At 45.3% G+C, this 27,038-nt stretch overlaps 1 protein-coding gene across 1 annotated transcript in view; it reads right to left on the minus strand.

Moving 5' to 3' along the window:
* LOC126262656 (translation initiation factor IF-2-like) overlaps positions 1-26,516 on the minus strand; it is a 101,437-nt gene extending 74,921 nt beyond the window's left edge. The window contains exons 1-3 of the mRNA XM_049959426.1: positions 26,201-26,516; positions 20,799-20,965; positions 17,166-17,464 (exon numbers count right to left, since the gene is read on the minus strand). Of these exons, the coding sequence (XP_049815383.1) occupies positions 17,166-17,464; positions 20,799-20,965; positions 26,201-26,516 (782 nt within the window). The remainder of the gene's footprint in view (positions 1-17,165; positions 17,465-20,798; positions 20,966-26,200) is intronic.
* Positions 26,517-27,038: the final 522 nt, after the last annotated feature.

Genomic DNA, 27,038 nt, shown 5'->3' on the forward strand with positions numbered 1-27,038 from the left:
AAAGGTAATGCTGTCCTCAACCTCAGGGTTGGTCTGAAGAGCGCACAATTTTACTAAGTACGGTCGTGCTAGAGGTGGTGTGGCACTGGCTTCACCTGACCTCTGAACTGACTAATCCAGCCAGTTGTAGGGCGGGGGGAGCTACAGTCTAGGCAACTCGTCATTTTTCACATTGACGAATATCGCCAAAGGTGAAAGAACTGATATGTGATAAACATCGCACGACTGAGCACAGATCGTATTCAGCACTCTTGGATCTGCAATCTGCAACTTTACCATTTCTGAAGCAACTGAACCAAATCTTAAGTAAACAAGTGTTATAACAGATGAGATAACGTTAATACAGAACCAGCTAACGACTATCCAGGAGTAGTTGGGTTTCGCATATTGAACTAAAATCATTAGCTCTTATTCACTATGCACATGAGTAACAGTGAGGCTGGTTTCCTTTCAATAACGCGGAAGCCTGTGCAAATAGCTAAGAATAATCTGTAGTACAACAGGAAATAGGAAATGCTGATTGCTCTGGGTACTTTTGCCTGTCATACGCAAACCTTCGTAAGCGGTTCAGGTTTGCCAGTACGTTGCTGTCAAATCGTAAAGTCCTTGACGATCTGAAATTAAAGCAAAATAAGAAGCTGCCGCTCTCCGCTGCTGGAAAGCCTGTTTGGTGCACGAAAGCGAATGAAGACGGGGGAGACTGACCGTGAACAGTGGAGTGCTCACTTCTGAACCGATCAGAAAAGAGCTCGTGCAACGCAGACTGTAAATACCAGAAAAATGCTGGCAGAATACATTTACCGTAGAAGTATCGTAAAGTGATTTAACTAGGATTTCAAATCAAGATAAAATAGTAAATATTAGCAAGACTCAACCAATGTGGTGATGTTCTGTAGAGACAGAAAAGGTGAGGCACGTCTGACTACAGAATCACTGACGAAAAACGCCAGCCGAAAACTTAAACCCACTGTAAAAGCGGTCTAATGTCTTCCTGAGAAAATGTAGATGTGATGTACATTCAAAATAGAGATGGAAAAATGTAATATAAAGAAAACAGAAAGGTAGCATGAAATGTGAACGATACTAAAAATAAATTACAGTTCTTATGAAAGAGATGTTTTTAAATCTGAATAACTACAGCGACATCGCGTACGTAACAGACAGGAAGCGAAACAGCATCCAGTGCGTAGCGGGATAGAATAACGTCAATTTTCATCTCTATTAACCAAAACCGAATAAAAAGCGCTGTCCAGTTAGTATAGTCTTTCTTAAAGACATACTTCGAACGGTGGCTCTATCCATTTGCAATAACAGCAAATGGGAGACACGTTGTAAACTGTCTGTCTTACCCTACATAAAACATATAAGTGAGAATTGTAAATACAATGCCAGAGAAGACAACCCTTCTACGTTATGTTCTGCTTAACATTTCGTTGACTTTGTAGCGAATAAATACGCAACTGTTAAGCACAGTCCGAAGTCGTTGTATATATATATATATATATATATATATATATATATATATATATATATATATATATATATATATTAGCGCTTACCATCCCGTCGACGACGAGGTCGTTAGAGCCGGAACGCAAGCTCAGATTGAGGAAAGATGGGGAAGGAAATCAGCCGTGACATTTTGAAAAGAATCACCCCAACATCCTCCCTTAGTTATTTACGGAAATATGGATGACTGGGTGGGAGATATGAACCATCATCCTTCCGAATACGAGAGCAGTGTCTTAACCACTTACTTCGTGGTGGACAGGATTTTGTCATACATACTGAGATAGATTCCCTCTTTTTTCCCTGACATAGTTCTTACTTATGAAAGGAAACAGTTAAAGCTGTGACCAGCTCACAGTCTACTTCTCTCCGATAGTGCCAAGGTATCTACGGCGCTTAACGCCCCAATCAGACCGACAGACAATCGTCAACAGTGTCACATACATCTATGTAGCAATGTCAGTTACAAGATGGCTGCAAGTACAAATTCCAAATGAGTAGTATAACAAATGACAAATTAACAATTTCGAATTTTTCTCTTTATTTGTACTGTGAACCCGTGCTTCTTGCCAAATTTCATGATTCTCTGTCAACGGGAAGTACCCTATAGGTTTTGATGCCCTCGGTGGCTCAGATGGATAGAGCGTCTGCCATGTTAGCAGGAGAACCCGAGTTCGAGTCCCGGTAGAGGCACACGTTTTCAACATGTTCCCAGTGATGTATATCAACGTCTGTTTGCAACTAGGATGTCGATTTAATTATCATTTGATGAGGGAGTTTTCGAGTGGCAAAATATGTGACATAAATAAACGCATCTTTTGATTGAGATGACTTAGGATCTTAAAATGTTTACACTAATAAGGGACCATAGACTTTAGTATATGACATAAATGTGAACTTCATACGACAATCTGTTCCAGAGAAAAAAAGTCTTAAGACTGACACACAGACAGTCGTACAAAAAATGAGAAAAAAATATTTTTTCGTTTTATATAGTTACAAATTTAGAATTTTTGAACGTTTTCTTATATTTGTTCTGTGAAACTTTGCTTCTCGGCAAATTTAATGATTCTGGGTCACCGGGAAGTACACTATAGTTTCTGAACAATGAGTTTGCGGGTATCAAAATATATGACATAAATGGCCACATATTTTGACTGAACTGACTTGGAAACTTAAAATTTTTACACCGCCAAGGGACCGTGAACCTCAGTACCTGACATAAATTTAAACTTGATACGTCTGCTCGTTCCTAACACCCAAACCTCCAGATATCAGATCTTCAGATCGGTACCAAACGATGTATGTCGATAGAGTATCAACCATAACTCGGATTTACTTCGTACTATGTGCTGTCAGCCAGCAGAACTGGAGTAAACATTAATTAAAAGTAACACCGTAACTAGGGAGCACGTCAAAGCATACCTGCAACTAACACCTGTTCCTTCGGTGGGAAAGTTGGAAGAGTGTTAGATCTCGTATCGAGAGTCAGGCTTTCAAACTGCTATGTCGACAAACTTTTTTTTAATGTATTATGCGTGAAAGTACTGTATGAGACAACGTGTTTGACATTTCGCTTCGTTTCTTTGATAGTTATAAACCCATAGAGTACATCTGTAGTTTCACAGAATATACAATCAGAACACAAATAATGAAACAGTTGCAGCATACATGCGTAAGTAATAGTAATAATAATAATAGTATATAATATACAAAATAATAAGAGCAATGCAAAGTATATAATGTTCAACTAACGAAGCGAAAACCGAATGCTAAGATATCATTGCTACAAACTCCGAAAAGTCCTTTTACATGTCAGGAAAATGTTCACCCCTACATCAATGTCACGCGTAATCAATTAAAAAAATTGGCATCAGTGGGGTTTGATCGCTCTACCTTTTCACCCACGCGAGATCTACTATACACTCACATATACGCTTTCCTGTGTTCCGTAGCTCTGATGATCTTTTAATTACAGGTTACGCATGCTCCACTGGACGACAGCACACAGTACGAACTAAATCGGTGTTTCGGTTGGCACTCTATCGACATACAACGTTTGTTACCGATCTGAGTGTATGACATCTGCAGGTTTGCGTGTAAGAAAAAGGGTTCTTAACAGTCGGACGGCCAGGAAGACAGAAAGACGGTCAACAAGGCGATCCTACAAGGGTTCCGTCTTTACAGACTGAGACAAGGAACCCTGACAGTGGGACATACGGTGACGATAAAAAGTTAGGATTAGAATATCGTATGTCCTGGTTCGACTAGATTCTGCACTGAGACACGGAATTCAACACAAGACACTGGCGCACTGATTGGCAATGGCAAATTGTATATCGCGAACTTTCCTTTTCTTACCGCTCTAATGCGGATGTTTCAACCGGGCTACCCCCATATCGATCGCCATCGCAGTAATATTCATTGGCAACTCTGGCTACGTAGATGATTCGGCATATGCTCTGAAGACCCAAAGAAGCTGCTACACCTGCCTAATGTAGTGTAGGGCACCGATGTGCAGGCAGAAGTGCCGCAGCACGACGTGGCATGGACTCGACTAATGTCTGAAGTAGTGCTGGAGGGAACTGACACCCTGAATTCAGCAGGGCTGTCCATAAATCCGTAAGAATATGACGGAGTGGAAATCTTTTCTGAACAGCTCGCTGCAAAGCATCCCAAATATGCTCAATAAAGTTCATGTCTCGGGAGTTTGGAGGCAGGCGGAACTGCTTCAACTCAGAAGAGTGTTGCTGGACCCACTCTGTAGCAATTCTGGACGTGTGGGGTGTCGCATTGCCCTGCTGGAATTGCCCAGTCCTTCGGAATGCACAGTGGACATGAATGAATGCAGGTGGTCAGAAAGGATGCTTATGTACGTATCTAGAAGTATCAGGGGTCCCATATCACTCCAACTGCACACGTCCCACACCATTACAGAGCCTTCACCAGGTTGAACAGACCCCAGGGTCCATGGATTCATGAGGTTGTCTCCATACCCGCACACGTTAATGCGCTGGATACATTCTGAAACGAGACTCCTCCGACGAGGCAACATGTTTCCAGTCATCAACAGTCCAATGTCGATGTTGACGGTCCCAGGCGAGGCGCAAATCTTTGTGTCGTACATACATCAAGGGTGCACGAGTGGAACTTCGGCTTCGAAAGCCCATATCGAAGATGTTTGGTTGAATGGTTCGTACGCTGACACCTGTTGATGTCCCAGCATTGAAATCTGCAGCAATTTGCGGAAGGGTTGCTCTTCTGCCACGTTCAACGATTCTCTTGAGTCGTCGTTGGTCCTGTTCTTGCAGAATCTCTTTCCAGCCGCAGCAATGTCGAAGATTTGATGTTTTACCGAATTCCTGATATTCACGGCACACTCGTAAAATGGTCGTTCGGGAGAATCCCCACTTCATCGCCACCTCGGAGATGCTGCGTCCCATCGCTCGTGCGCCGACTGTATCACCATGTTCAAACCCACTTCAGTCATGATAACCTGCCATTGTAGCAAAACGAAAGCTGAAATTTCAAATTTTGCATTTGAGAAATCTTTCACGCAGGAGGATCGTACAAACATTCCGCCGTTGAGTCTCGTACAGATTCCCGTATGGAGGACATAGTGATAGACATCCCTGGGGTTGTGAAGCAGCTGAATGGGTTGAAAATAAATAAATCGCCAGGTCCTGATGGGATTCCAAATCGGTTTTACAGAGAGTACTCTACTGTATTGGCTCCTTACTTAGCTTGCATTTATCGCGAATCTCTTGTCCAACATAAAGTCCCGAGCGACTGGAAAAAAGCGCAGGTGACGCCTGTATATAAGAAGGGTAGAAGGACGGATCCTCAAAATTAGAGACCAATATCCTTAACGTCGGTTTTTTGCAGGATTCTCGAACATATTCTCAGTTCGAATATAATGAATTTCCTTGAGACAGAGAAGTTGCTGTTCATGCATCAGCACGGCTTTAGAAAGCCTCGCTCCTGCGAAACGCAACTCGCCCTTTTTTCACATGATATCTTGCCATGGATGAAGGGTATCAGACGGATGCCATATTCCTTGTCTTCCGGAAAGCGTTTGACTCGGCGCCTCACTGCAGACTCCTAACTAAGGTACGAGCATATGGGATTGGTTCCCAAGTATGTGAGTGGCTCGAAGACTTCTTAAGTAATAGAACCAAGTACGTTGTCCTCGATGATGAGTGTTCATCGGAGGTGAGGGTATCATCTGGAGTGCCCCAGGGAAGTGTGGTAGGTCCGCGGTCGTTTTTTGTCTACATAAATGATCTTTTGGATACGGTGGATAGCAATGTGCGGCTGTTTGCTGATAATGCTGTGGTGTACGGGGAGGTGTCGTCGTCGAGTTACTGTAGGAGGAGACAAGATCATTTGGACAGGATTTGTGATTGTTGTAAAGAATGGAAGCTAACTCTAAATATAGATAAATGTAAATTAATGCAGACGAATAGGAAAAAGAATCCCGTAATGTGTGAATACTCCATTAGCTGTGTAGCGCTTGACAGAGTCACGTCGATTAAATATTTGGGCGTAACATTGCAGAGCGATATGAAGTGGGACAAGCATGTAATGGCAGTTGTGGGGAAGGCGGATAGTCGTCTTCGGTTCATTGGTAGAATTTTGGGAAGATGTGGTTCATGTGTAAAGGAGACCGATTATGAAACACTAATACGGCCTATTCTTGATTACTGCTCGAGCGTTTGGGATCCCTGTCGGGTCGGATTGAGGGAGGACATGGAAGCAATTCAGAGGCGGGCTGCTAGATTTTGCTGGTAGGTTTGATCATCACGCGAGTGTTACGGAAATGCTTCAGGAACTCGGGTGGCAGTCTCTGGAGAATAGGAGGCGTTCTTTTCGTGAATCGCTACCGAGGAAGTTTAGAGAACCAGCATTTGAGGAAGGTTTGCAGTACAATTTTACTGCCGCCAACTTACATTTGGCGGAAAGACCACAAATATAAGATGAGAGAGAGATTAGGGCTCGTACAGAGGCATATAGGCAGTCATTTTTGCCTCGTTCTGTTTGGGAGTGGAACAGGGAGAGAAGATGCTAGTTGTGGTACGAGGTACCCTCCGCCACGCACCGTATGGTGGATTGCGGAGTATGTATGTAGATGTAGTAACCGATGCAACAACTGCGCCAGACACTTGTCTTATACAGGCGCTGCCGACCGCAGCGCCGTATTCTGCTCCTTTACATATCTCTGTATTTGAATTCGCATGTCTACACTAGCTCATTTGGCGCTTCACTGTATACATTGATATTAGTTGCGTACAGTTGCTGTAAGTGTACTGGCTGTCCTCTTTGGAAGACGTTCTTGTAAGTGGAGCACACTTGTCGCCAGGCTGCCACGTGTCGCACCGCCGGGCCCGCGTCCAGCTCAGAGCGCGGGGCGCACGCGCCGCCACTCTGCAATGATCGTGGCTCGTTGAAGGAAGGACGGGCAGCGATTGAAGGCAATTTGCTTGTTCGTAGAGGTACTTGTGCAAGGAGTTATGTTGTAAGTCAGGATGTCACAGATTGAGCGATTAAGGTCACCGCTGCGCAGAGCTCTGTGCTCCGAGGCCCTCGCTACTGATAGCGACCGTCCGACGATACATCGGCTTTCCTGGGAGTGCAGCGTTAGTTATGCCTCGGCACTAGCACCGTCGTAATTCGGTCACTCTTTAAATATGGCTGTAACGGAAGCGAGAAATTTAAGTGTGCTGCATTTCTTACACTCATAAGGAGGGCATTTTTTGCTCTCGCCCATAACTTTATTCTATGTACCTTCTGTGAGAGCATTTTCAATAAAAGGAAAAAAAAGCAGGTATCCTTACGTTACTGTACAGGCACTTGTTGAAAAAAACACCGTGCAGTCTGACGTCTTTCTGTGGTTATCCGTTCTTACCCACTGTTTAATACTTAACTTATTTTAAATCGCTAGATTTTAAATTGAATCTCTGATAAGATGGCCGTTCTAGCACTATTTTACCAGCGATTTCTAGAACATCGGAGGGTGGCAGCCATTTGAAAAGGTACAGGTTATTCCAATCTGCTGAAATATAGACCTGCGTCACTGACGTAGTTCTCTCGCAGAATTCAGAGATGTATAGTGTGATCGTTCTGTGGCTTCTTGTTTTCCTGTAAGCTTTTGTGACAGTTCAGTATTCTTGAAGAAACGAAGTACACGCATACCGAATATTCGACTAGATACGCCATTCGACTGAAGACTTACGAACAAACAGGTCTTAGTATACCATCTAATCAAAAGGGACCGGATCTCTATTAGCGAGCTTCAGTATGGGGTGTATCGACTTTTCGCCTTTATGACGGCTTAACTCTGCTAGGGACATTTGCAGTGAGGTATCTGAAGGTCTGTAGAGGAACACTTCTTCCCTTAGAGGAACACTTTTTCTTAGGGAAAGTTAACTTCGTATGGCGGGCTTAAACTAAGCACACAAACAAAGCAATTTCGGCGAACCCTTGTATTACAGGAAACCTGGCTAGCACCGCCAGCTGCTTTCGTACAGCCTACGAACCGGCGAAAATAGGAAAGCCGAACACACAAAACACTTGCAAACTCCCCACGACTATATGCAACAAGTGGCCGATTTTACAACGAAATTAACTTCTCGTATGCAGACTTGGGCAAGTTACAGGAGGTACACTGACGCTGCAGATAGGCAGAGAGATTTCGTCTTAGTCCAGCTACAACGGTGACATTTCCCAACACTCACAGAACTGTCGCTACTGCCACAAATCATCCAGCAGTCCTACTTACCATACAAATTCTCGCAGAGAAATTTTCCCAAAGCACTTGCTGTGACACTTTTTTGCCCTTTGCCCGTAAAATCGCTGCCCCTCCATCGTTTTGTGTCGAATCGACGGGACGGTATTAGAGGGTGATCGCATCCAGACGTACGACAAACGTACGGACAACATCACAGACGTACGACAAACGTACGGACAACATCACAGACGTACGACAAACGTACGGACAACATCACAGACGTGCATCCTCTGGCTCCTCGATTAGCACGCTAAACATTTTCCCAGAAGCGACAGTAGAACTTTTTCTGTTGATCGCCGGCCGTGGTGGTCTAGCGGTTCTAGGCGCTCAGTCCGGAACCGCGCGACTGCTACGGTCGCAGGTTCGAATCCTGCCTCGGGCATGGATGTGTGTGTGATGTCCTTAGGTTAGTTAGGTTTAAGTAGTTCTAAGTTCTAAGTCCCATAGTTCTCAGAGCCATTTGAACCATTTTTTCTGTTGATCACTGTAATAATACGAGGATGGGAGGGCTATGCTTCTCTTTAAAGAAGAAGAAGAAGGAGGAGGAGAAGAGAGAGATAGGGATAACACTAAAATCTTCCTGAAGAGCAAAAACCAGAGAGGGTAATGATGTTGGAGGTTCGAGTCTGGAGCGAATTCGACACTCTGATTCAATCCAAAGGTTTCCCATTAGACAAGTTGTGACATAGTCACGAAAAAGTTTCCAGCCATTCAGGAAAATGTTTCATTACAAATGGCTCTGAGCACTATGGGACTTAACATCTGTGGTCATCAGTCTGTTTCATTACAATTTTAGTATTGTACCACAACGTTTATTTGTAATCAGGTTATCAATTTCTGTCGGTAATGGCAGCTTTCAGACCTGAGTAAAAACGTGTTGCATTACATATATAACCCCATTACTTGTGATAGTGCAGTCAGAATCATTAGCCATTTCGGCTTCGTCAAACAGATAAAGTTACAGTATGTAAAGAGCACTACTGAAGCATACAGGCTGCACATGGAGAACAAATGGTTCAAATGGCTCTGAGCACTATGCGACTTAACTTCTGAGGTCATCAGTCGCCTAGAACTTAGAACTAATTAAACCTAACTAACCTAAGAACATCACACACATCCATGCCCGAGGCAGGATTCGAACCTGCAACCGTAGCGGTCACGCGGTTCCAGACTGAAGCGCCTAGAACCGCACATGGAGAAGAACTCGGTTATAGTCACAAATATTGTGAGCCAAGACTGGAATTATAGTAAAGAAGATGTTTTCCATTAGGTTCAGGTAGGGCCTCTGGGTAGGGCAGTCCATTTGAGGAATGTTATTCTTCACAAACCATTTTCTTACAGGTGCTGCTGTAGAGATGGTGCGTTGTCATGCTGATACAAAGTCATCGACTACAAATTGTTCCTGTACTGTACGTACTAGTAATACTGCAAAATATGATCATAACGTTCCACATGTAGCGTTTTATTAAGCACAGTAAGGGGATCACACCTTAACCACGAAAAACACCCCCCCCCCCTATACCACCACCTCCCCGTACTTCACTGTTGGCACTACACATGACGACAGGTTTGGTTCTCCCGGACGTTCGCCAAACTCAGAGCCATCCATCGGACTGCCACAGGGTACAGCGTGATTCGTCACTCCAAATCATTGGTTGCCAGTAAATCACCGTCCAGTGGCGTCGCTGTTTACTCAACCTCAAGTTTCACTTACCACTGCCTAAAGAAATGTCTGGCCTACGCGAAGCTACTCGACGACCGTACTCCACTCCTGTTAACCCTACGCACAGTCATTGTGCTACCTAGACTGTTGGTAGCACTTTGGAACTCACACGTGATTCCTTCCGTTGATTTCATGTGATTTTGTACTACCAACTTCCGCAATCCATCAGTACCTAAGGACTGCCCTGGTCTCGGTTTGGTTCTGGTTGTTCCTTCGCGTTTTCACTTCACAGTAATGTAACGAACTGTCGATTCTGGCTGTTTTGGAAAGGTTGAAATGTCCTGATTCGTTTATTATGTAAGTAGCCCGTCTGTACGTTGGCAGCGCTGTAGACTGTGTTAATATCGCTGACAGTGCTCTGTGCCCTCGGCAGGAGATTCTGCGTTTGGAAGGACTAGCAGTTAGCGAGTGGATAGAACAGTGTATGGACGTGATATTATTAGTAGAGACTCTGTGTTGGTAGGACATGCATTGTAAAGTCAGATGAAATTGTGTGTTTATAAGAAAATACCCAAGGAAATGTATGATGATGGATGTTTGGTGGCTAATGTTTGGGCAGTGGAATTATTGACGACTATATAATTTTTGGAACTGGATTTCGCATGAATAAGGTAAAATTTTCTAAATACACTGTCAGCTCTTCAACAAAATCTTTGTTTCGGGAACCATATGCCAAATTTTTATTTAGCTGGCTGTAGTTGCTACTTGCTGTAATTCGTGTTATGAAGATTTTGTGAGAGGTAAGTAACTTATGAAAAGGAATGCCGTTTGGAATGTTGGGATTCTTGATTGAAATGAGTTTAGGCGATTAAGAGTTGCAGATAGTTTCATATTTCTTTAATTTAATATTTTTTGGATTTGTATTATTGTTAAGATTTCTTGCAATTCAGGGCCATTTTCTACTGTTAATTATTGGAAGTCTTAGTATATTGTGGGTAATAAATGAATAGGTTAAGTTTGAGTTGTCTTTATCAGGGAAAATTCTGTAGGTCAGTCTTTAATAAAAAGTAATTAAAGAGATAGTTTCAGTTACTCAGGTGGTATCCACGCTAGAGGCTACCGAAGTCTGCCGACCGAACCATTTTTGCGAAGCTGACTTCGCCAGAAGATGATGGTTCAAAAATGGCTCTGAGCACTATGGGACTTAACTTCTAAGGGCATCAGTCCCCTAGAACTTAGAACTACTTAAACCTAACTAACCTAAGGACATCACACGCATCCATGCCCCAGGCAGGATTCGAACCTGCGACCGTAGCGGTCGCGCGGTTCCAGACTGTAGCGCCTAGAACCGCTCGGCCACGCCGGCCGGCCAGAAGATGATGGGTACGATACTCATTGAAACGTTGCGACAAGACGACCACTCGGCTGATAACCCGAGAAGAATTCATCATCTGGTGGTCAGTCCCGCATTACACGACTGTGTCCGAATACTTTTGATCAGTCAGTGTATCAGACTATTTTTCTTGCAAAGACAACATAATTGATCAATTACACGCTCGCCGCACAAATTTTTGGTGCTCCCCAAACACCCTCAGTCGTATTTTAAGCGTGATCTTAAGCTTTATCTGCCAAAGCTGTTTTCTGTTGCTTTTGGAATTTCTTTCTTTTTTATTTGAGTCTCACTTGTTGATTTAAGTTCCCTCGACAACATGGAATCTGTTGTTGTTCCACACATTTGAATCACAAACTTTTCTTGATTTAATCTTAAGCTGTTTGTCAAAGCTCAGCAACATCCATGTATAATGTCAACAGTCACAGGTCTGTCTCTTTCCCTTACTGAGGCACAATCAATTTACTGTTCAGTCACAGGGAGAGTAGGAATGTCATGCAAATTTCCGCGTCTATGGTAGAAGCAGAATGATCTTGGGACTGATGAATAGCAAAAACAATAGGGTCAGTCCAATAAGTAACGCAATTTACAAAGCATTTTCTATGTAGTGTAGATTCCCTGCGCTGAGAGGCAGTTATTTCGCAACTTCAGTTGATAGAAAAGCAAGAGCAAGAGAGGTTTCGCTTGTAACGATATTTCCCGCTGGGCATCGCTTCGCCAGAATAGGGGAGTCGGTCGCAGCGTGTGGGCACGGCGCCGTCGTGTCCCAGGGCAGCGTTCGCCACACGGGCTGGTGTCCCTTTTCTCGTATGTTCACAAAGGGCTAGTTATGCCTTTCCGGGTTGAAAAGATTTAGAGATGGGTGGTCCCTCCCGGCGTGAGTGTCAGAACTGGCGCCACGAAGGAGCGCGCCATTCCTGTAAGACACGCCCTTTCCCCTTGTGTACTGGGGAAAGAGTCAAAGCTGAAAGCTGCTTACATTGCACCGTGTCGCGACTAGCTTGCGGCGAAGAGATTTCTCCCCTTTTGTAGGCACTTGCTTGCTCACGCTGTGAACAGAGTGCAATGAGAAAATTCTCTTAAGCCCCTTTTACACGGTCGACTTCCTTGTCTCAACTGACTGCTCGAGACGAGTCTACTGCAACGCCCCTGGCGTTTTATTCTTTTACTGAGTCTCTTCTGTCACAAGTGGTCAATCACATTTATACGTCTGCGAAAACATTGCGTGCAATACCGGCTGACTCGTAAAGGACTTTACCACTTTCGAATGATATTGAAATTTGTTGAGATAACTTAAAGAATTGGTAGATGTCTCATTTTGTAGCAAACAGCCTCAAGTTCGATTCTCTTAACACATTAGTACCGCATTCTATCACCAGGAGCGCCACCATGGTGAACAGTTGAGATGGCTACCTTCACTGGTGCGGAGCGGGCTCGCTATGTGTTTTGGTTTCATGAAGCGAACTATGCAACAACTGTTCGGCGTAAATTTCGCACCGAATACGCTAAGGAACTTCCGAGCAACCCTACAATTTACTCTTGTCACAAGAAGTTTTTTGAGACGGGTTTTTCACTATGACATGACAAAGCACCAGGTCGTTCACGTGTTGGTGACCACTGGATTTCTTTCTCGGGGGTTTCATTAAAGACCGTGTGTATGTTCCCCTCCTACCAAGCAATTCTAGCCGACCCGAAAAATCGAATGTACGCTGTCATTGCACAAGTTACGTCCAATCTGCTGCAACAGGTGGGGAAGAAATATGTTTTTCCGAGTCGCAAATGGTAGTCACATCGAACCAAAATGATACTTGACACTTTTATGTGAAACTTGAGGTTATTTGCAACAAAATGAAAAATATACCAGTTCTATAAGTTATCTCAATACATTTCTATATGATGCCATAGCTGTTAAGTACTTTTTGACTCACCCTTTGTATTCATTTTTCCCAATATTCGTCACAGTTGCGATAATAGTCATTTTCTTTGCGGCCACTGTGATGGATATTGGTAAAAAAGACTATTTCATGCCGAAGCTGCTGGTCGTATTGCCTATTATGTTCGAACTTCATAAAATTGTATGTGTTGTGAAAGCTGTCTGTTGTGCAGTCTGACATCTGAACGGTGAAGGACTATTCATTTTATGAAAAAATCGAAATATTTAAATAAAATATAGGAACAATCAAAGAATATAGCTTATCAACGACCAAAGCAAAATCCATACTGGATGTTCCTGTTCACAAACACTTTTCGTGAAGTTTTTCACATTTTTGTAGCGGCTACATGATACCGTAACTTGTCGCATTGCACTGCCTGCTTTTCATATACAGGGTGATTCTTATTTAATGTTTAAAAACCACCGAAGCGACGTAGATGACGCTGAGACAAGTAATTAACACACATCAAAAAAAGTTGTGCATCACTCCGGTTCCCAGAACTCCTGAAGATAAACGTTGACTGTGGATATTGGCACAAATGGCTCTGAGCACTATGGGACTTAACATCTGAGGTCATCAGTCCCCCAGAACTTAGAACTAGTTAAACCTAACTAACCTAAGGACATAACACACATCCATGCCCGAGGCAGGATTCGAACCTGCGACCGTAGCAGTCGCGCGGTTCCGGACTGAAGCGCCTAGAACCGCTGGACCACCGCGGCCGGCTATGGATATTGTTTCACAGACACAGTCCCTTTGACCGTTCAGAGATGTCACTAAACCTGCACAAAGATGTAAACAACCTTGCATGAGCAGCGACTATTAGACGGAGGGGGTCCGACAACAGATCAGTTCCAGTCACTCCACCAGGAAGGAGGTACACGGCTCGTGTTGTCTGTCGTTCAACCATGCCTAGACGGTCAATGCCGCGGTTCGATCGCGTCCACATTGTTACTTTGTGCCAGGAAGGGTTTTCAACAGCCGGCCGGTGTGGCCGAGCCATTCTAGGGGCTTCAGTCTGGAACCGCGCGACCGCTACGGTCGCAGGTTCGAATCCTGCCTGGGGCATGGATATGCGTGATGTCCTTAGGTTAGTTAGGTTTAAGTAGTTCTAAGTTCTAGGGGACTGATGACCTCAGATTTTAAGTCCCATAGTGCTCAGAGCCATTTGAACCATTTTTTTGTTAAGTCCCATAGTGCTCAGAGCCATTTGAACCATTTCTTTGGTTCTCAGCAATTGAAGTGTCCAGGCGTCTCAGAGGGAACCAATGCGATGTTGTTCGGACATAGAGGAGATGCAGGGAGACAGGAACTGTCAATGACATGCCTCGCTCAGGCCGCCCAAGGCTTACTACTGCAGTGGATGACCGATACCTACGGATTATGGCTCGGAGGAACCCTGACAGCAACGCCACCATGTCGAATAATGCTTTTCGTGCAGCCACACGACGTCATGTTACGACTCAAACTGTACGCAGTAGGCTGCATGAAGCGCAACTTCACTTCAAACGTCCATGGCGAGGTCCATCTTTGCAACCACGACACCATGCAGCGCGGTACAGATGGGCCCAGCAACATGCCGAATGGACCTCTCAGGATTGGTATCACCTTCTCTTCACCGATGAGTGTCGCATATGCTTTCAACCAGACAATAATCGGAGGCGAGTTTGGAGGCAACCTGGTCAGGCCGAACGCCTTAGACACACTGTCCAGCGAGTGCAGCAAGGTGTAGGTACCCTGCTGTTTTGGGGTGGCACTATGTGGGGCCGACGTAGGCTGCTGGGGGTTATGGAAGACGCAGTAACGGCTGTACGATAAGTGAATGCCATCATCCGACCGATAGTGCAACCATATCGGTTGCATATTGGCGAGGCATTCGTCTTCATGAACGACAATTCGCGTCCCCATCGTGTACAACTTGTGAATGACTTCCTTCAGGATAACGAATCGATCGACTAGAGTGGCCAGCATGTTTTCCAGACATGAACTCTGTCGGGATAGATTGAAAAGGGCTCTTTATGGACGACGTGATCCACCAACCACTCTGAGGGATCTACGCCGAATCGCCATTGAGGAGTGGGACAATGTGGACCAAAAGTGTCTTCATCGGTTTGGGGATAGTATGCCACGACGAATACAGGCACGCATCAATGCAGGAGGACTTGCTACTGGGTATAAGAGGTACCGGAGTGTCCATCAATCTGGACCAACACGTCTGAATATCTCGCTGTATGGTGGTGAAACACGCTATGTGTGGCATTCATGAGCAATAAAAAGGGCGGAAATGATGTTTATGTTGATCTCTGTTCCAGTTTTCTTGTACAAGTTCCGGAACTCTCGGAACCGAGGTGATGCGTAACTTTTTTTGTGTGTATCATATAAGATACACGAGACCGAAAATGTTAGGACGACAGATATTCAATGTGTTATGGTTCTAGATGACGTAACTCGCCCACGAGCAGTACTGATTGCGCTTGTCGATCCTACCCTCGCCGACAGGGGGACCGAGGGAGTACTACACATCGCTCTGCTAGGCCACTCTGTTTTCGAGCCCCTTTGGTAAACGTGGTGTAGTGCAAACGTGGAAGTTTCAGGGTTATTGTCCTCGCTCTAACCAAGCAAAAGCTGTTCTGATTTTGTATTTCTTTCCTTCTGCCTCTTCTTCTATTTTTCGGGTCATTTACTTCCAGCGATACAGTTTGGAAGGTGATACTTCTTTACTTGTGACGCAGTATGTTAGGATTTTGTTGTACTGTACAGTGCAGTTAACCAGCGAAGACTGCGAGACTGGTAAATAAAATAATGAATATTACCTCACTGTAAACACCCAACTGTCCAACTCAATGCAAAAGAATGATACTGCCTGCCAGACGTAAGACTCGAACCCTCGACTCCAAGCGCTACGGTCACGCACGTAGGCTGGGAGCCACACCAGCGTGATTATTTGATTTGGGTTGGGATGATCAGGCGCGACAGACCGTCAGTCTCTAACCCTGATGGGTGTGGCGAGGTACGCCATCTGGTGACGTCAAATGTTCAATGTTTGTCATCCACTTTTGACGTATTTTTTGACATGTGTCCTATACAAAATTACCTGTCTCAGCGACGTCCACGTCGCCCCGGGGGTTTATAAACATTAATAAGAAACACCATGTACAGTAATTGCGTTTTAAGCCATTGCTAGAGTGCTGTTCACCCATTTACTGTGCTCCTAGTGTACTTCTTCTTCTTCTTCTTCTTCTTTTTCATGGTCTTATCCCGCATCTACACGGGACTGGCGGGTTAACCTGCATTTGATAACATTACTCGCTACCCCCTATCCCCCCAGTCATCTCCCTGAGAAGCAATAGGTGTAGCTCATCTCTCTGCGCTTTGTCTTACGTTTTTCAAGCTGTTAGCGAATAACGTAACTGATGCGGGAGTTGGGTAGTAGCTTGATAGTAGTAGGCTGATATTCAACTAGTCGGATGTGCGAAACCGCCAGAAACCACATCCAGGCTGGCCGGCAAACCTGCCCTCTTGGTCAGTCCGTCAGGGGCATTGTATCCGAAAGCGCAGCGTCTCCCGGAATCCCGGATGCGTCGTGTTAACGCGCGCTCCTGTCTGGGTGGGTCGTTCACTGTGCTCCTAGCGCCTCGTGCTGTCTGTAGGATATGGTTTCGTTTCTTACTTCGCCCTCACGAGGTGCATGCCATGAAAATAATGTATACAACATGCAAGTAAATAACTCACATCAGGTTAGGGTTTTTTTATGTATTTACTAAGAGCACGTGCCTCATAATAAAACGGTTCATGATTTTACCGTCGCCATCCTCGAATAACAGGACGCGGCCCTCGGCGTTCTGCTGCAGGTAGCACGTCAGCAACCGCGCTACGTGTTACAGAACTTGGCGGAAGTCACGGCTGGAGGTCAGCGCACCGTCGCATCCCATATTCCTCCCGGGCGGCTGGCGCATTGTTTTCGGCGCCTCTGGACAGGAGGCAGCCGTGAGTGATGGCGCGCCGGCCGGATATTTCAGGCGGGGACAGTGGCGGCGCTGCAGCGACGCTGCGCAGTGGAAGCGGCTAGGCGGGGCGGGGCGCGTGACGGATCCCACCCCGGGGGCTAACGCAGACTGATGGGGCGCGCGGCCATTTGTCTCGCTGGCGGCGACCGGCCGCGCCTCCCTCGGCTGCCTTCCCTGCCGGAGCGTCAGAAAAATAAGACCCGCTGCTTCGTACAGATAACTGCGTCACGCACCTCAGACGGTGCCTACACTGAACGGTCGGACACGGCACCAAAGTGTTTGGTAGGCTCGTAACTGGAACGCCCAATGCACAGACACCGGACAGGTGGTAATAGTACTGCTTTTTCCCTTGAATTCGCGATCATTGTATTAGAACGCGACAACGGAACCAGTACTGGAGAAAGATCAGTTTACAATGAAAATGAACTCGAAAGCCTGCTCCTCAGAAGCTAAGAACATGCCAACTCTTGGTGCCTCTCGTTTGTGCATTTATATTGTTACTGTACATCATACGAGGGGTGTTCAAAAAGTAATGCAAGACTTTTTTTTTCTCGGCTAGTTTAGGTTAAAAAAAATGCGGAATTTGCTGTGGGACATCGTCCAACATTCCCACTTCAGTTCCTATAGTTTCATGAAGCTCCGGTAGGCGACGGTTCTATACGTAACCCTCAAAATGGCGTCTGCAGTTGAGGTGCGTTCCAAGGAGAGAGGTGTCATTGAATTCCTTTTGGCAGAAAACCAGAGCATCGTCGATATTCACGGGCGCTTGCGAAATATCTACGGAGACCTACCAATGAACAAAAGCACAGTGAGTCGTTGGGCCAGACATCTGTCATCATTGCAACAAGACCCCGAAAACCTGTCCGAGCACCCGTGTGCGGGCGAGCTGCACACAGCTGTGACTCCTGCAACGCTGGACGTACGGACACTGGCACTCGAAGTGGCGGACAGATCATCACAGTCGCACACCTCGCTGCACAACTGGACGCCTCTGTCGGCAGTGCTGACACACTCTTCCACCAGCTGGGCTGCTGGAAGGCGCGTGCCCGCTGGGTTGTTCAACGACAAAGAGAAGACCATAAAGAGCAACCAAAGACCGCCTGTGCAGAACTGCTTGGGGGTGTCGACGCTGATCGTGACAATTTCTTGTCTAACATCGTCATAGGCGTTGAAACATGGGTTCATGACTTCGGACCGGAAACAAAACGGCAATCCGTGAAGTGGCGCCACACGTCATCTCCTCTGAACAAGATGTGCAAAGCCGCTCCCTCAGCCGGTAAAGTGACATCGGCTGTCCCCTGGGACTCTGAAGGGGGTAATTTGTTTCATGTCCTCCCTTATGGTGCAACGATCAACGCCGAAGTGTTTTGTGCAACACTCGGGAAATTCGAGAAACGGCCTCAGCGTGTATCCAATTCTGGAACAATCTCCCGCATTAATTATATTAGAGAACTGAATAACATCTCCAGCTTCAAAAAAATGGTTCAAATGGCCCTGAGCTCTATGGGACTTAACATCTATGGTCATCAGTCCCCTAGAACTTAGAACTAGTTAAACCTAACTAACCTAAGGACATCACACACATCCATGCCCGAGGCAGGATTCGAACCTGCGACCGTAGCAGTCGCGCGGCTCCGGACTGAGCGCCTAGAACCGCTAGACCACCTCCAGCTTCAAAAGACAGCTAATGGCACATCTACTGAGGCAACAGTAATGACTGCCATCGTCCCCGAACGCACTCGTCGTCGCTTAACGTCCTTCTTTCCAACCAGATCTTCCTCATTTCCCAGCACTCTTAGCTGGTTCAGTCTCCTAAAATTTCCTTTCAGGAGAACTTGTTATAGCAGAAAAGATCTATTTTGTACACTTATAAATTCTTTTTATATCTGCCATTATCATTGTTGCCATTATTATTATTATTATTATTATTATTATGTTTAGGAGCAGCAGCAGCAGCAGCAGCAACAGCAGCAGTTGAAATACTGCCAGTATTAACTTTATTTGTTCATAGTCAGTATTATTCATGCTCATTGTCTCTATAGACACTCAATTTTAACAGCAGTTTTCATATTCAAATTGTGATTTCTTATGTAACTATGATTAAGAAATGTACTTTATATGTGAAACCTTGGTCCGATGTAAGAATGGACCTGATGGCCCTAATCAAGTCAGATTGGATAAATAAATAAAGTAATTGCTTTATTGCGAGACACGTGAGGATTGGACAAAACAATGGAAACACCAAACACATTACACTTTACCATGCCTAATACGGTGCAGAAAACAGCTTCCTGTCATCCAGGAATGGATGCGGCAAGTACAGCTCCTGTATAGTTTTCAAGGGAATCTTAAACCATTCTTTCTGCAAAACAGTGACAGGTCCAAGTCATGATGATAGACATGAAATAAACACCTTCAGCTGTTCCACCGTCCGCCATCTTGTTTTTGCAGCTGGTAAACAGTGAAAGTGACAACAAAACACGCAGATCTTGACAGTGAAGAAGATGTAGGAAAAAAAAAGTAAGTGAAACATAATGTAAACACACACACACAACCTTTCACATAAAATTAACCAATTCCAGGCACAGAAAAACAGTTTGTAAATCGTAATTTTTGCGTAAATAGTTTGTCCATATTAAGCTGTATATGGCTGCAGTCGACAAATTGTAAAGAAAAACAGACACTGGAAAAACGTAATACAGCAGGGAAACCACACCATGTGGCAAGAAAGTATGATTGCGTAATTTTATGTGCTCTTCAAAAATCTCTAATTTCGATTTAAAAAGTAATATTTACATGTATATAAACAGTAAAGAATATTTCTCATGTGTAACAGCCGTAAAATAAAAAAAACCGCTGATGAGGCTGCAACAGCAGTGAAACAGGTCTGGGACAAAAAACACAATTGTGTTTTGCTAAAGGCGGACCCCACCCAAAAACATATGTATTGTTAAAGCAAACAAATGCGAAAGAGCCTCAACCTCAAGATGATTAAGGAAGAGGGGTCGACTGTTACATGGTGTTGAGGAAGAGGCGGCGGTGGATTCTGAGAAGCCATCAGGGTCCGCAGGAAGTTGTCGTGCCCGCGGAAGAGGAAAGACAAGAATACAAGTAGGCGGCAATTGTAATGTAAGAGACATTTGCGTGGAGAGCAGTTCAAAGACATTTGTTTAACGTGCTTCAAAGCAGTCTAGTGCTTATCGAAAAAAGGCCGTAATATTCAGCAGAATGCTGTGTAAAATCAAAAGTGTAAGTTGTATTTTGTCAAATAAATGCAAGAATCATGATTTAGAGATGATTTTCCTTTTCCAGGTAAATTTAAAAAAAAATGGTTCAAATGGCTCTGAGCACTATGTGACCCAACATCTTAGGTCATAAGTCCCCTAGAACTTAGAACTACTTAAACCGAACTAACCTAAGGACATCACACACACCCATGCCCGAGGCAGGATTCGAACCTGCGACCGTAGCAGTCCCGCGGTTCCGGACTGCAGCGCCAGAACCGCACGGCCACCGCGGCCGGCTGGTATTTAATGTCGGGTGCAATCTGCTCCCGTGTGCTCAGTTGTGGAACACGAACGTACGCGCCCTGCACGGGGTTCAGCCCCCTGAACAGCGAGCCGTGAGTTTGAACGACTCGTAAACCACCGTGGGTCTCCAGCGTTTGGGGATCAACTGGGGAAGCAACAGGTGAGCCACCAGGGACAGTGAAGCGGCAGCGGTATCTGCACCCCCCCCCCCCCCCTCCCCAGGTCCCCTCGCTGCAGGGAGATTATTAAGAGCGAGAAACGCGTGAGGGTGCCCAGAATGGAAATGAAAATACGCAGCACCGCTCTGCGGTGTGTGGGGCGCTGGGCCCTCGGAGTGTTTCGGCACTTCTCGCCCGGATAAGTGGCCAGCGCCAAGCCGTGGGAACAGGTTAGCCTGCCCGCGTTTTCTTACGCAGCTAACTAGCGACTCCGCAAAAAAAGACAAACCAGTCTGCTGGAGAGCGAATTGAAGTTCCCAGCCGTGGACTGCTTTGTCAAGTACTCTGTTTCTAACTTCATAGCCTTGTAGTGGTCAGGGCAGGCAGAGATTGTATTACTTCTTCAGCCTTCTATGTCAGTCTAGTAAACGATTTCTTCTTTTCTTCGAGGTATATCTCAACAGCTTTAGTGTATCTTCCTGATCAACCTCTGATGCAAGGACCTGCTAATACAGCCAAGGTCAGTAACGCATGAGTGTGTGGTGGCCTTTCATACAGTAAATCATTTCGAATTCTGCTAATACAAGGAATTTTTAACGTCATGACTTGACCAGTAAAGGAAGGAAAGTGATGGCGTATGTTTCTTATCGGCCAGACCGCACCAGCGTTCTGCATGCGGTATCATGGAGTGAGGGAATGTGAATGTATTGACGGTGGCTTGTCCGCTGTGTGGGGACTTAGGCGCGGATGAATCCATGGTGCCCTTCCGGAGAAGTAGACATTGTGCAAGCACTAGATTTCATTCTTTGCTTCCCAATAGTTTTCTTTATCACTCATAACGACAGAAATACGACATTAACTGCATAAACACTTTTTAACTATCATTCACACAAGGCGCAGACACGCATGAGGCAGGTCGAGAGGGAGTAGAGAAATATGACGGAAGCATTTAACTATGCGTCAAGATTCTTGAATATACGTCATAGTTTTCCTCCTTGAATTGAGGATTCGACCGCGTCACTAATGAGAATGAGAGAAGGCGTGTGGAGTTCAAGGAGTTTAGAGTTTGGGCTATGCTCAAATCGCTGAGCATCATTAAGAGACAGAAAAGAGCTCGAATTGGACAAAGATTGTGAGAGGGGAGGGGGATAATCGGTCGTGTCCTTTTGAAAGAAACCATTCCAGCGTTCAAATATAGTGATTTACCTAAATCATGGAAGACGTACGTATCTGGCTGGACGGCCAGAATACTATTTTTTTTTAATTATTCCAGTGTCCTTTTTAAGCAATTTCTTATTCACGTTCCAATGTTGCATATTACCATGGATCAAAATTTTATATGTGCACCGAAATTGCGAAAATGCTCTACATGAAGTCACGGTGGAGTGGTGACGTCACTTTGAATGCTGGTGTGGGATGAAACTGTCTACACAAGTACGCTGACCTTCTTCTTCTTCCTCTTCTTCTTCTTCTTCCCCATTCCCTACGGGGTCGGCGTTGTTATGTGGGTTTTGGGAAAGCTAGTGGCGGTTGGTGGGTGGACGCCGTTGCTGATGCCACCTCCCAGAGGAGGGGTCGCATGCTGTGTAGCCTCACGTTCAACAGTGTGCGCTGAAACGTGTGCTCCGAAACACTTGGGCTTCCACCAGTACTGTGTTCCGTCATCGGGTCTGTCACAGAGCGCCATATATACTGCTCTATATAGTGGACAAGCCTGTGACCTGTGCGCTAGTTGGTGACATGTGGACTCGTGCTTCCACCGTCCTTTAAGCATTTTCCATAGATGCTGAGGATAGTAGCATGCAAACAGAAAATGGTTCAAATGGCTCTAAGCACTACGGGACTTAGCATCTGAGGTCATCAGTCCCGTAGACTTAGAACTACTTAAACCCAACTAACCTTAGGACGTCACACACCTCCATGTCCGAGGCAGGATTCGAACCTGCGACCTTCGCAGCAGTGCGGTTCCGTACTGAAGCGCCTAGAACCGCTCGGTCACAGCGGCTGCCTATGCAAACAGACTACGAGCTTCGTGCTGCTAAATGCCGCGCTCAGACAGGCCGTTAAAGCGTTCGTGGACGAGGAGGTGGTCGAGTTTCGTGATGTCACAACGTTGTGTTTCACCTTCAACACTATTCCGAGGTGTAAACAACTGAATAAGACAAGGCAGATGTTTGCTTCGGGGAGAGAAACATGGCCAATTATATATAAAATCGCTTTCTGCTCCACAAGCAGAACTTGGACCGAGCGAGGTAGCCCAGTAATTAGCACGCGCACTCGATTTCGGAAGGACGACGGCTCAAACCCGCGTCCGGCCACCCTGTTTAGGTTTTCTGTGTTTCCCCTAAATCGCTTCAGGCAAATATAGAGGTGGTTGCTTTGAAAGGGCACGACCGACTTCGTTCCCCATTCTTCCCTAATACGATGGGACCGATGACATCGCTCTTTGATCCCCCCAGATCAGTCAACCAACCAACCAGAACTTGGGAGATGCCGTATCGGATTACATCTTTTGCTGTTCAAGCCTTTAGTTGAGGGGCATTATTTGTAACTTGCAACCGGCCGCGGTGGCCTTGCGGTTCTAGGCCCTTCAGTCCGGAACCGCGGGACTGCTACGGTCGCAGGTTCGAATCCTGCCTCGGGCATGGATGTGTGTACTGTCCTTAGGTTAGTTAGGTTTAAGTAGTTCTAAGTTCTAGGGGACTGATGACCTAAGATGTTAAGTCCCATAGTGCTCAGAGCCATATGAACCATTTTTTTGTAACTTGCGTCCTATGAATGTATGGTGTTTCAAATCACCGGCAGATTGAGTATCTATCGACATCGAGTCGATTTGATACCAATTTTTAGACTAAAATGACGGGAAACGTCATATTGGTTGATTAGTTAGTTACTTTCATGTTCAATGGATCATTTAGCATGATATATCTTAATGATATGGAACGAGTCACTTTACATTCGCACCGAAAATTAATAATTAATTTGTAAATATGGCTACATGCTGAATGTTCTTAAGGTTACTTTGTTAAAAAAAAGATGCAGATGTAATTTATTACTGCTCACCCATCACCTTTGGCACATTATAATAACAAATTCTTATAGGGATCAGAAGGACGTGTAAAGGAGAAACTGTCCCAGTTTGTTTTCAGATTTCAATTTTGCCGTCTGTCAGTCATTTTAAATCACTGGGTTAGTCATCAAAAACTTCTATTCCAGCTTTGTGTATCCCTTTTTGTGCTAAAGATAACCTTAATAGGGAGTAATGAATGTCATGTGATTAAAGAATTGTCGTCTTTGGTGGTTTCCATGTTATATAACTTTCGTGTTATGAAAACAGGTAGTTTCGAGGCATTGGCGGAATGAACATTTAATAAAAACTTGTCGTTCTTGGAACGATTTGTTATAATTATCACTTTGCAGCGTAAGTTCATAGCGTTCTTGTTTTGGGTGTTAGAATTCCGGCTGCTATGGGTTTATTCATCAGTTGTCATTTATTTGTAGTTCACTGTTACTGTTTGCGTTTACATCTTGTCATTTTGTCATTTGGAGATAGTGAGTGGAGCTGTGGACGCTAGAAAATGGTGTTCCAAGTGGAGAAATCGGAACATTTCCGCCATATTCTTCTATTTGAGTTGAGTAGAGGAGGCAGTCAGAAGCATTTGCGCTGTGTATGGGAATAACACCGAATGACAGAGCACGGCAAGAAAATGTTTTTCTTTCTTTGTTTTAATGAGGATCGTTTTGACATTAGTGATTGTCCCCGTTCAGGAAGACCTTCGGGATTTGGTGATGAGTGTTTAAACGCATTGATCCACAATGACCCACGTCATTGTACTCGAGAACTGAGAAATATAATGAATTATGATCATTCCACCATCGTTCGGTATTTTCATGCAATAGGGAAGGTTAAAAAATCGAGAGTATGAGTAAGGCCTGGTCCAAGACAAAATCACAAAAACCGGTGGGTTGTCCTATGTGCAACTCTGCTTGACCGTTATCAATAGTGCGTCGTTACTGGTGACGAGAAATGGTGTCTTTATGCTAAGATAAGGAAAAGAAACGTATAATTGAACCCAAAGCAGAAAGTCTACGTGCAAAGACCGGCGCCCATCCGTAAAAGATAATGTTATGCTTGTGGTCAAACAGTGATTGTGTAGTTTACTAAGAAGTGCTTCCCAAGGATGTAACCGTCATTGCTGATATTTAACGTCAACAACTGAGACGTCTTGCAGAAAACAACGATCAGGAAGTCTGAGTGAAGTGATGCTAGTCGACGATGAAGTCCGGACCCAATTTACTAGACACAAAAAAAAAAAAAACGCTATACAGGAGTCGTGTTGGCAGGTCATTCTCCAACCACCTTGTTCACCTGATTTTGCGCCGCCATATTATCACCTCTTCCGATCTCTATCGAACAACTTTTGTTTCGGACGAAAATGCGCTCCGAACATGACTCGACGAGTTCTTCGCCTCAAAACCACGTGACTCCTAGAGTCGCTACCCTAGCGTTGGCAGGCTTTTGCAAATAGAGAAGGAGAATACATTAGTGATGATTAAAGTGATGTGTATCTGTTGTGTTTGTTAAGCTTGCGGAAAAAAGACTACGAACTTATACGTAGCAACACAATAAATATTTAATGACATATCGGCAGTTAAAGCTTTCAGGATACGATAACATCGATAACATGGACATACAAAACACCATTTCGTTATAGTGTACTGGATAGAGGCGTGAAACTATGAAGTCAAACGTAGCTGGTTCACGTCGTAGTATGTTCATACAATTTTTGTTCACTTTTTTTTAATAAAAGATTCTAGGACTTTATTGTTAATTTAAAAGTAGTATGTTCTATTAGGTGTGTACAAGACTGTCTCAGGAGTGAGTACTGTAGGATTTTTTAACATGTCAAGGAACATGGACTTAAGGCTTACGAGACGGCTTTCTGGATCACTGCCTGATTCAATCGAAACTGACTACTTATTTATTTGTTTTCTACTCCATCACGCAAAAAGCTCGTCATATTGTGGGATGCACAACTGCGTTATAAATACTGTGCGCGATTGTGTGTACAAGCAGCATGCACGTACGTACTAAACTGTGTGATTTGCCGCTGGATTGCACTGTGGTCAGAATCACAATGACGAGCGAGTTCGGTGTGAAGTGCCAACTCGTTTCTGAGCGCGCGCCACGTCTGCTGTACTTCGCGATGAGGAAAGCGCGCCGCGTGAGGACGGCCGCAGCGGCTGCCGGCCGCTCCCGGAAGGTAAGCGGCGGCGGGCGGCAGGTGGTGGACCTTCCGCTGCCGCTGCCCCCGCCCCCGCCACCGCCCCCGGCCACTCGGCCACAAAGGGCGCGCGTGCGGCGTGCGCGGCCGGCCAGCTAGGCGGGCAGCCGGCGCTAATTTGCGGCCGTGATTGCCGCCGCTTCCGATGGCTGCCCCCCTGCCCCCTGCCCCCTGCCCCCCGGGCCCCGGCGAGAACCGCCGGCTGCTGTCTGCCCTTTAATAACATGCCGGGAGGCTGCGCGCACGCATGCATGCTAAGAGGAACGCTGAACTTGGCTAAATCTCCCGGTGCTTTCAGACTCTGAAACGCTCCCAATAACTTTCGCCCGACATAGCCGCGCTCTTATTTCTTCGGCGTTTTTAAGACTTACCATAACGCCGTGCAGACTCCTTCCTCCTAAAACCTAATAACCGAAGAACAACTTTTCTACTCCCACTACAGCGTACGAAGTACGCTAGGTATACACTGAGGTGACAAAAGTCGCGGAACACCTCCTAATTTCGTGTCGGGCCTTCTCTTTCCCGGGGTAGTGCAACAACTCGACGTGACATAGACTCAACAAGTCGTTGGAAGTCCCCTGCAGAAATATTGAGCCGTGCTGCCTCTATAACAGTTCATAACAGCGGAAGTGTTGCCTGTGTAGGATTTTATGCACGAACTGCCCTGTCGATTGCGTCTCGTAAATGTTCGATGAGATTCATACCGGGCGATCTGGGTGGCCAAATCGTTCACTCGAATTGTCCAGAATGTTCTTCAAACCAAGCACAATCAACT

This window comes from Schistocerca nitens, chromosome 6 (assembly GCF_023898315.1).
Source record: "Schistocerca nitens isolate TAMUIC-IGC-003100 chromosome 6, iqSchNite1.1, whole genome shotgun sequence".
Classification (NCBI taxonomy): domain Eukaryota; kingdom Metazoa; phylum Arthropoda; class Insecta; order Orthoptera; family Acrididae; genus Schistocerca; species Schistocerca nitens.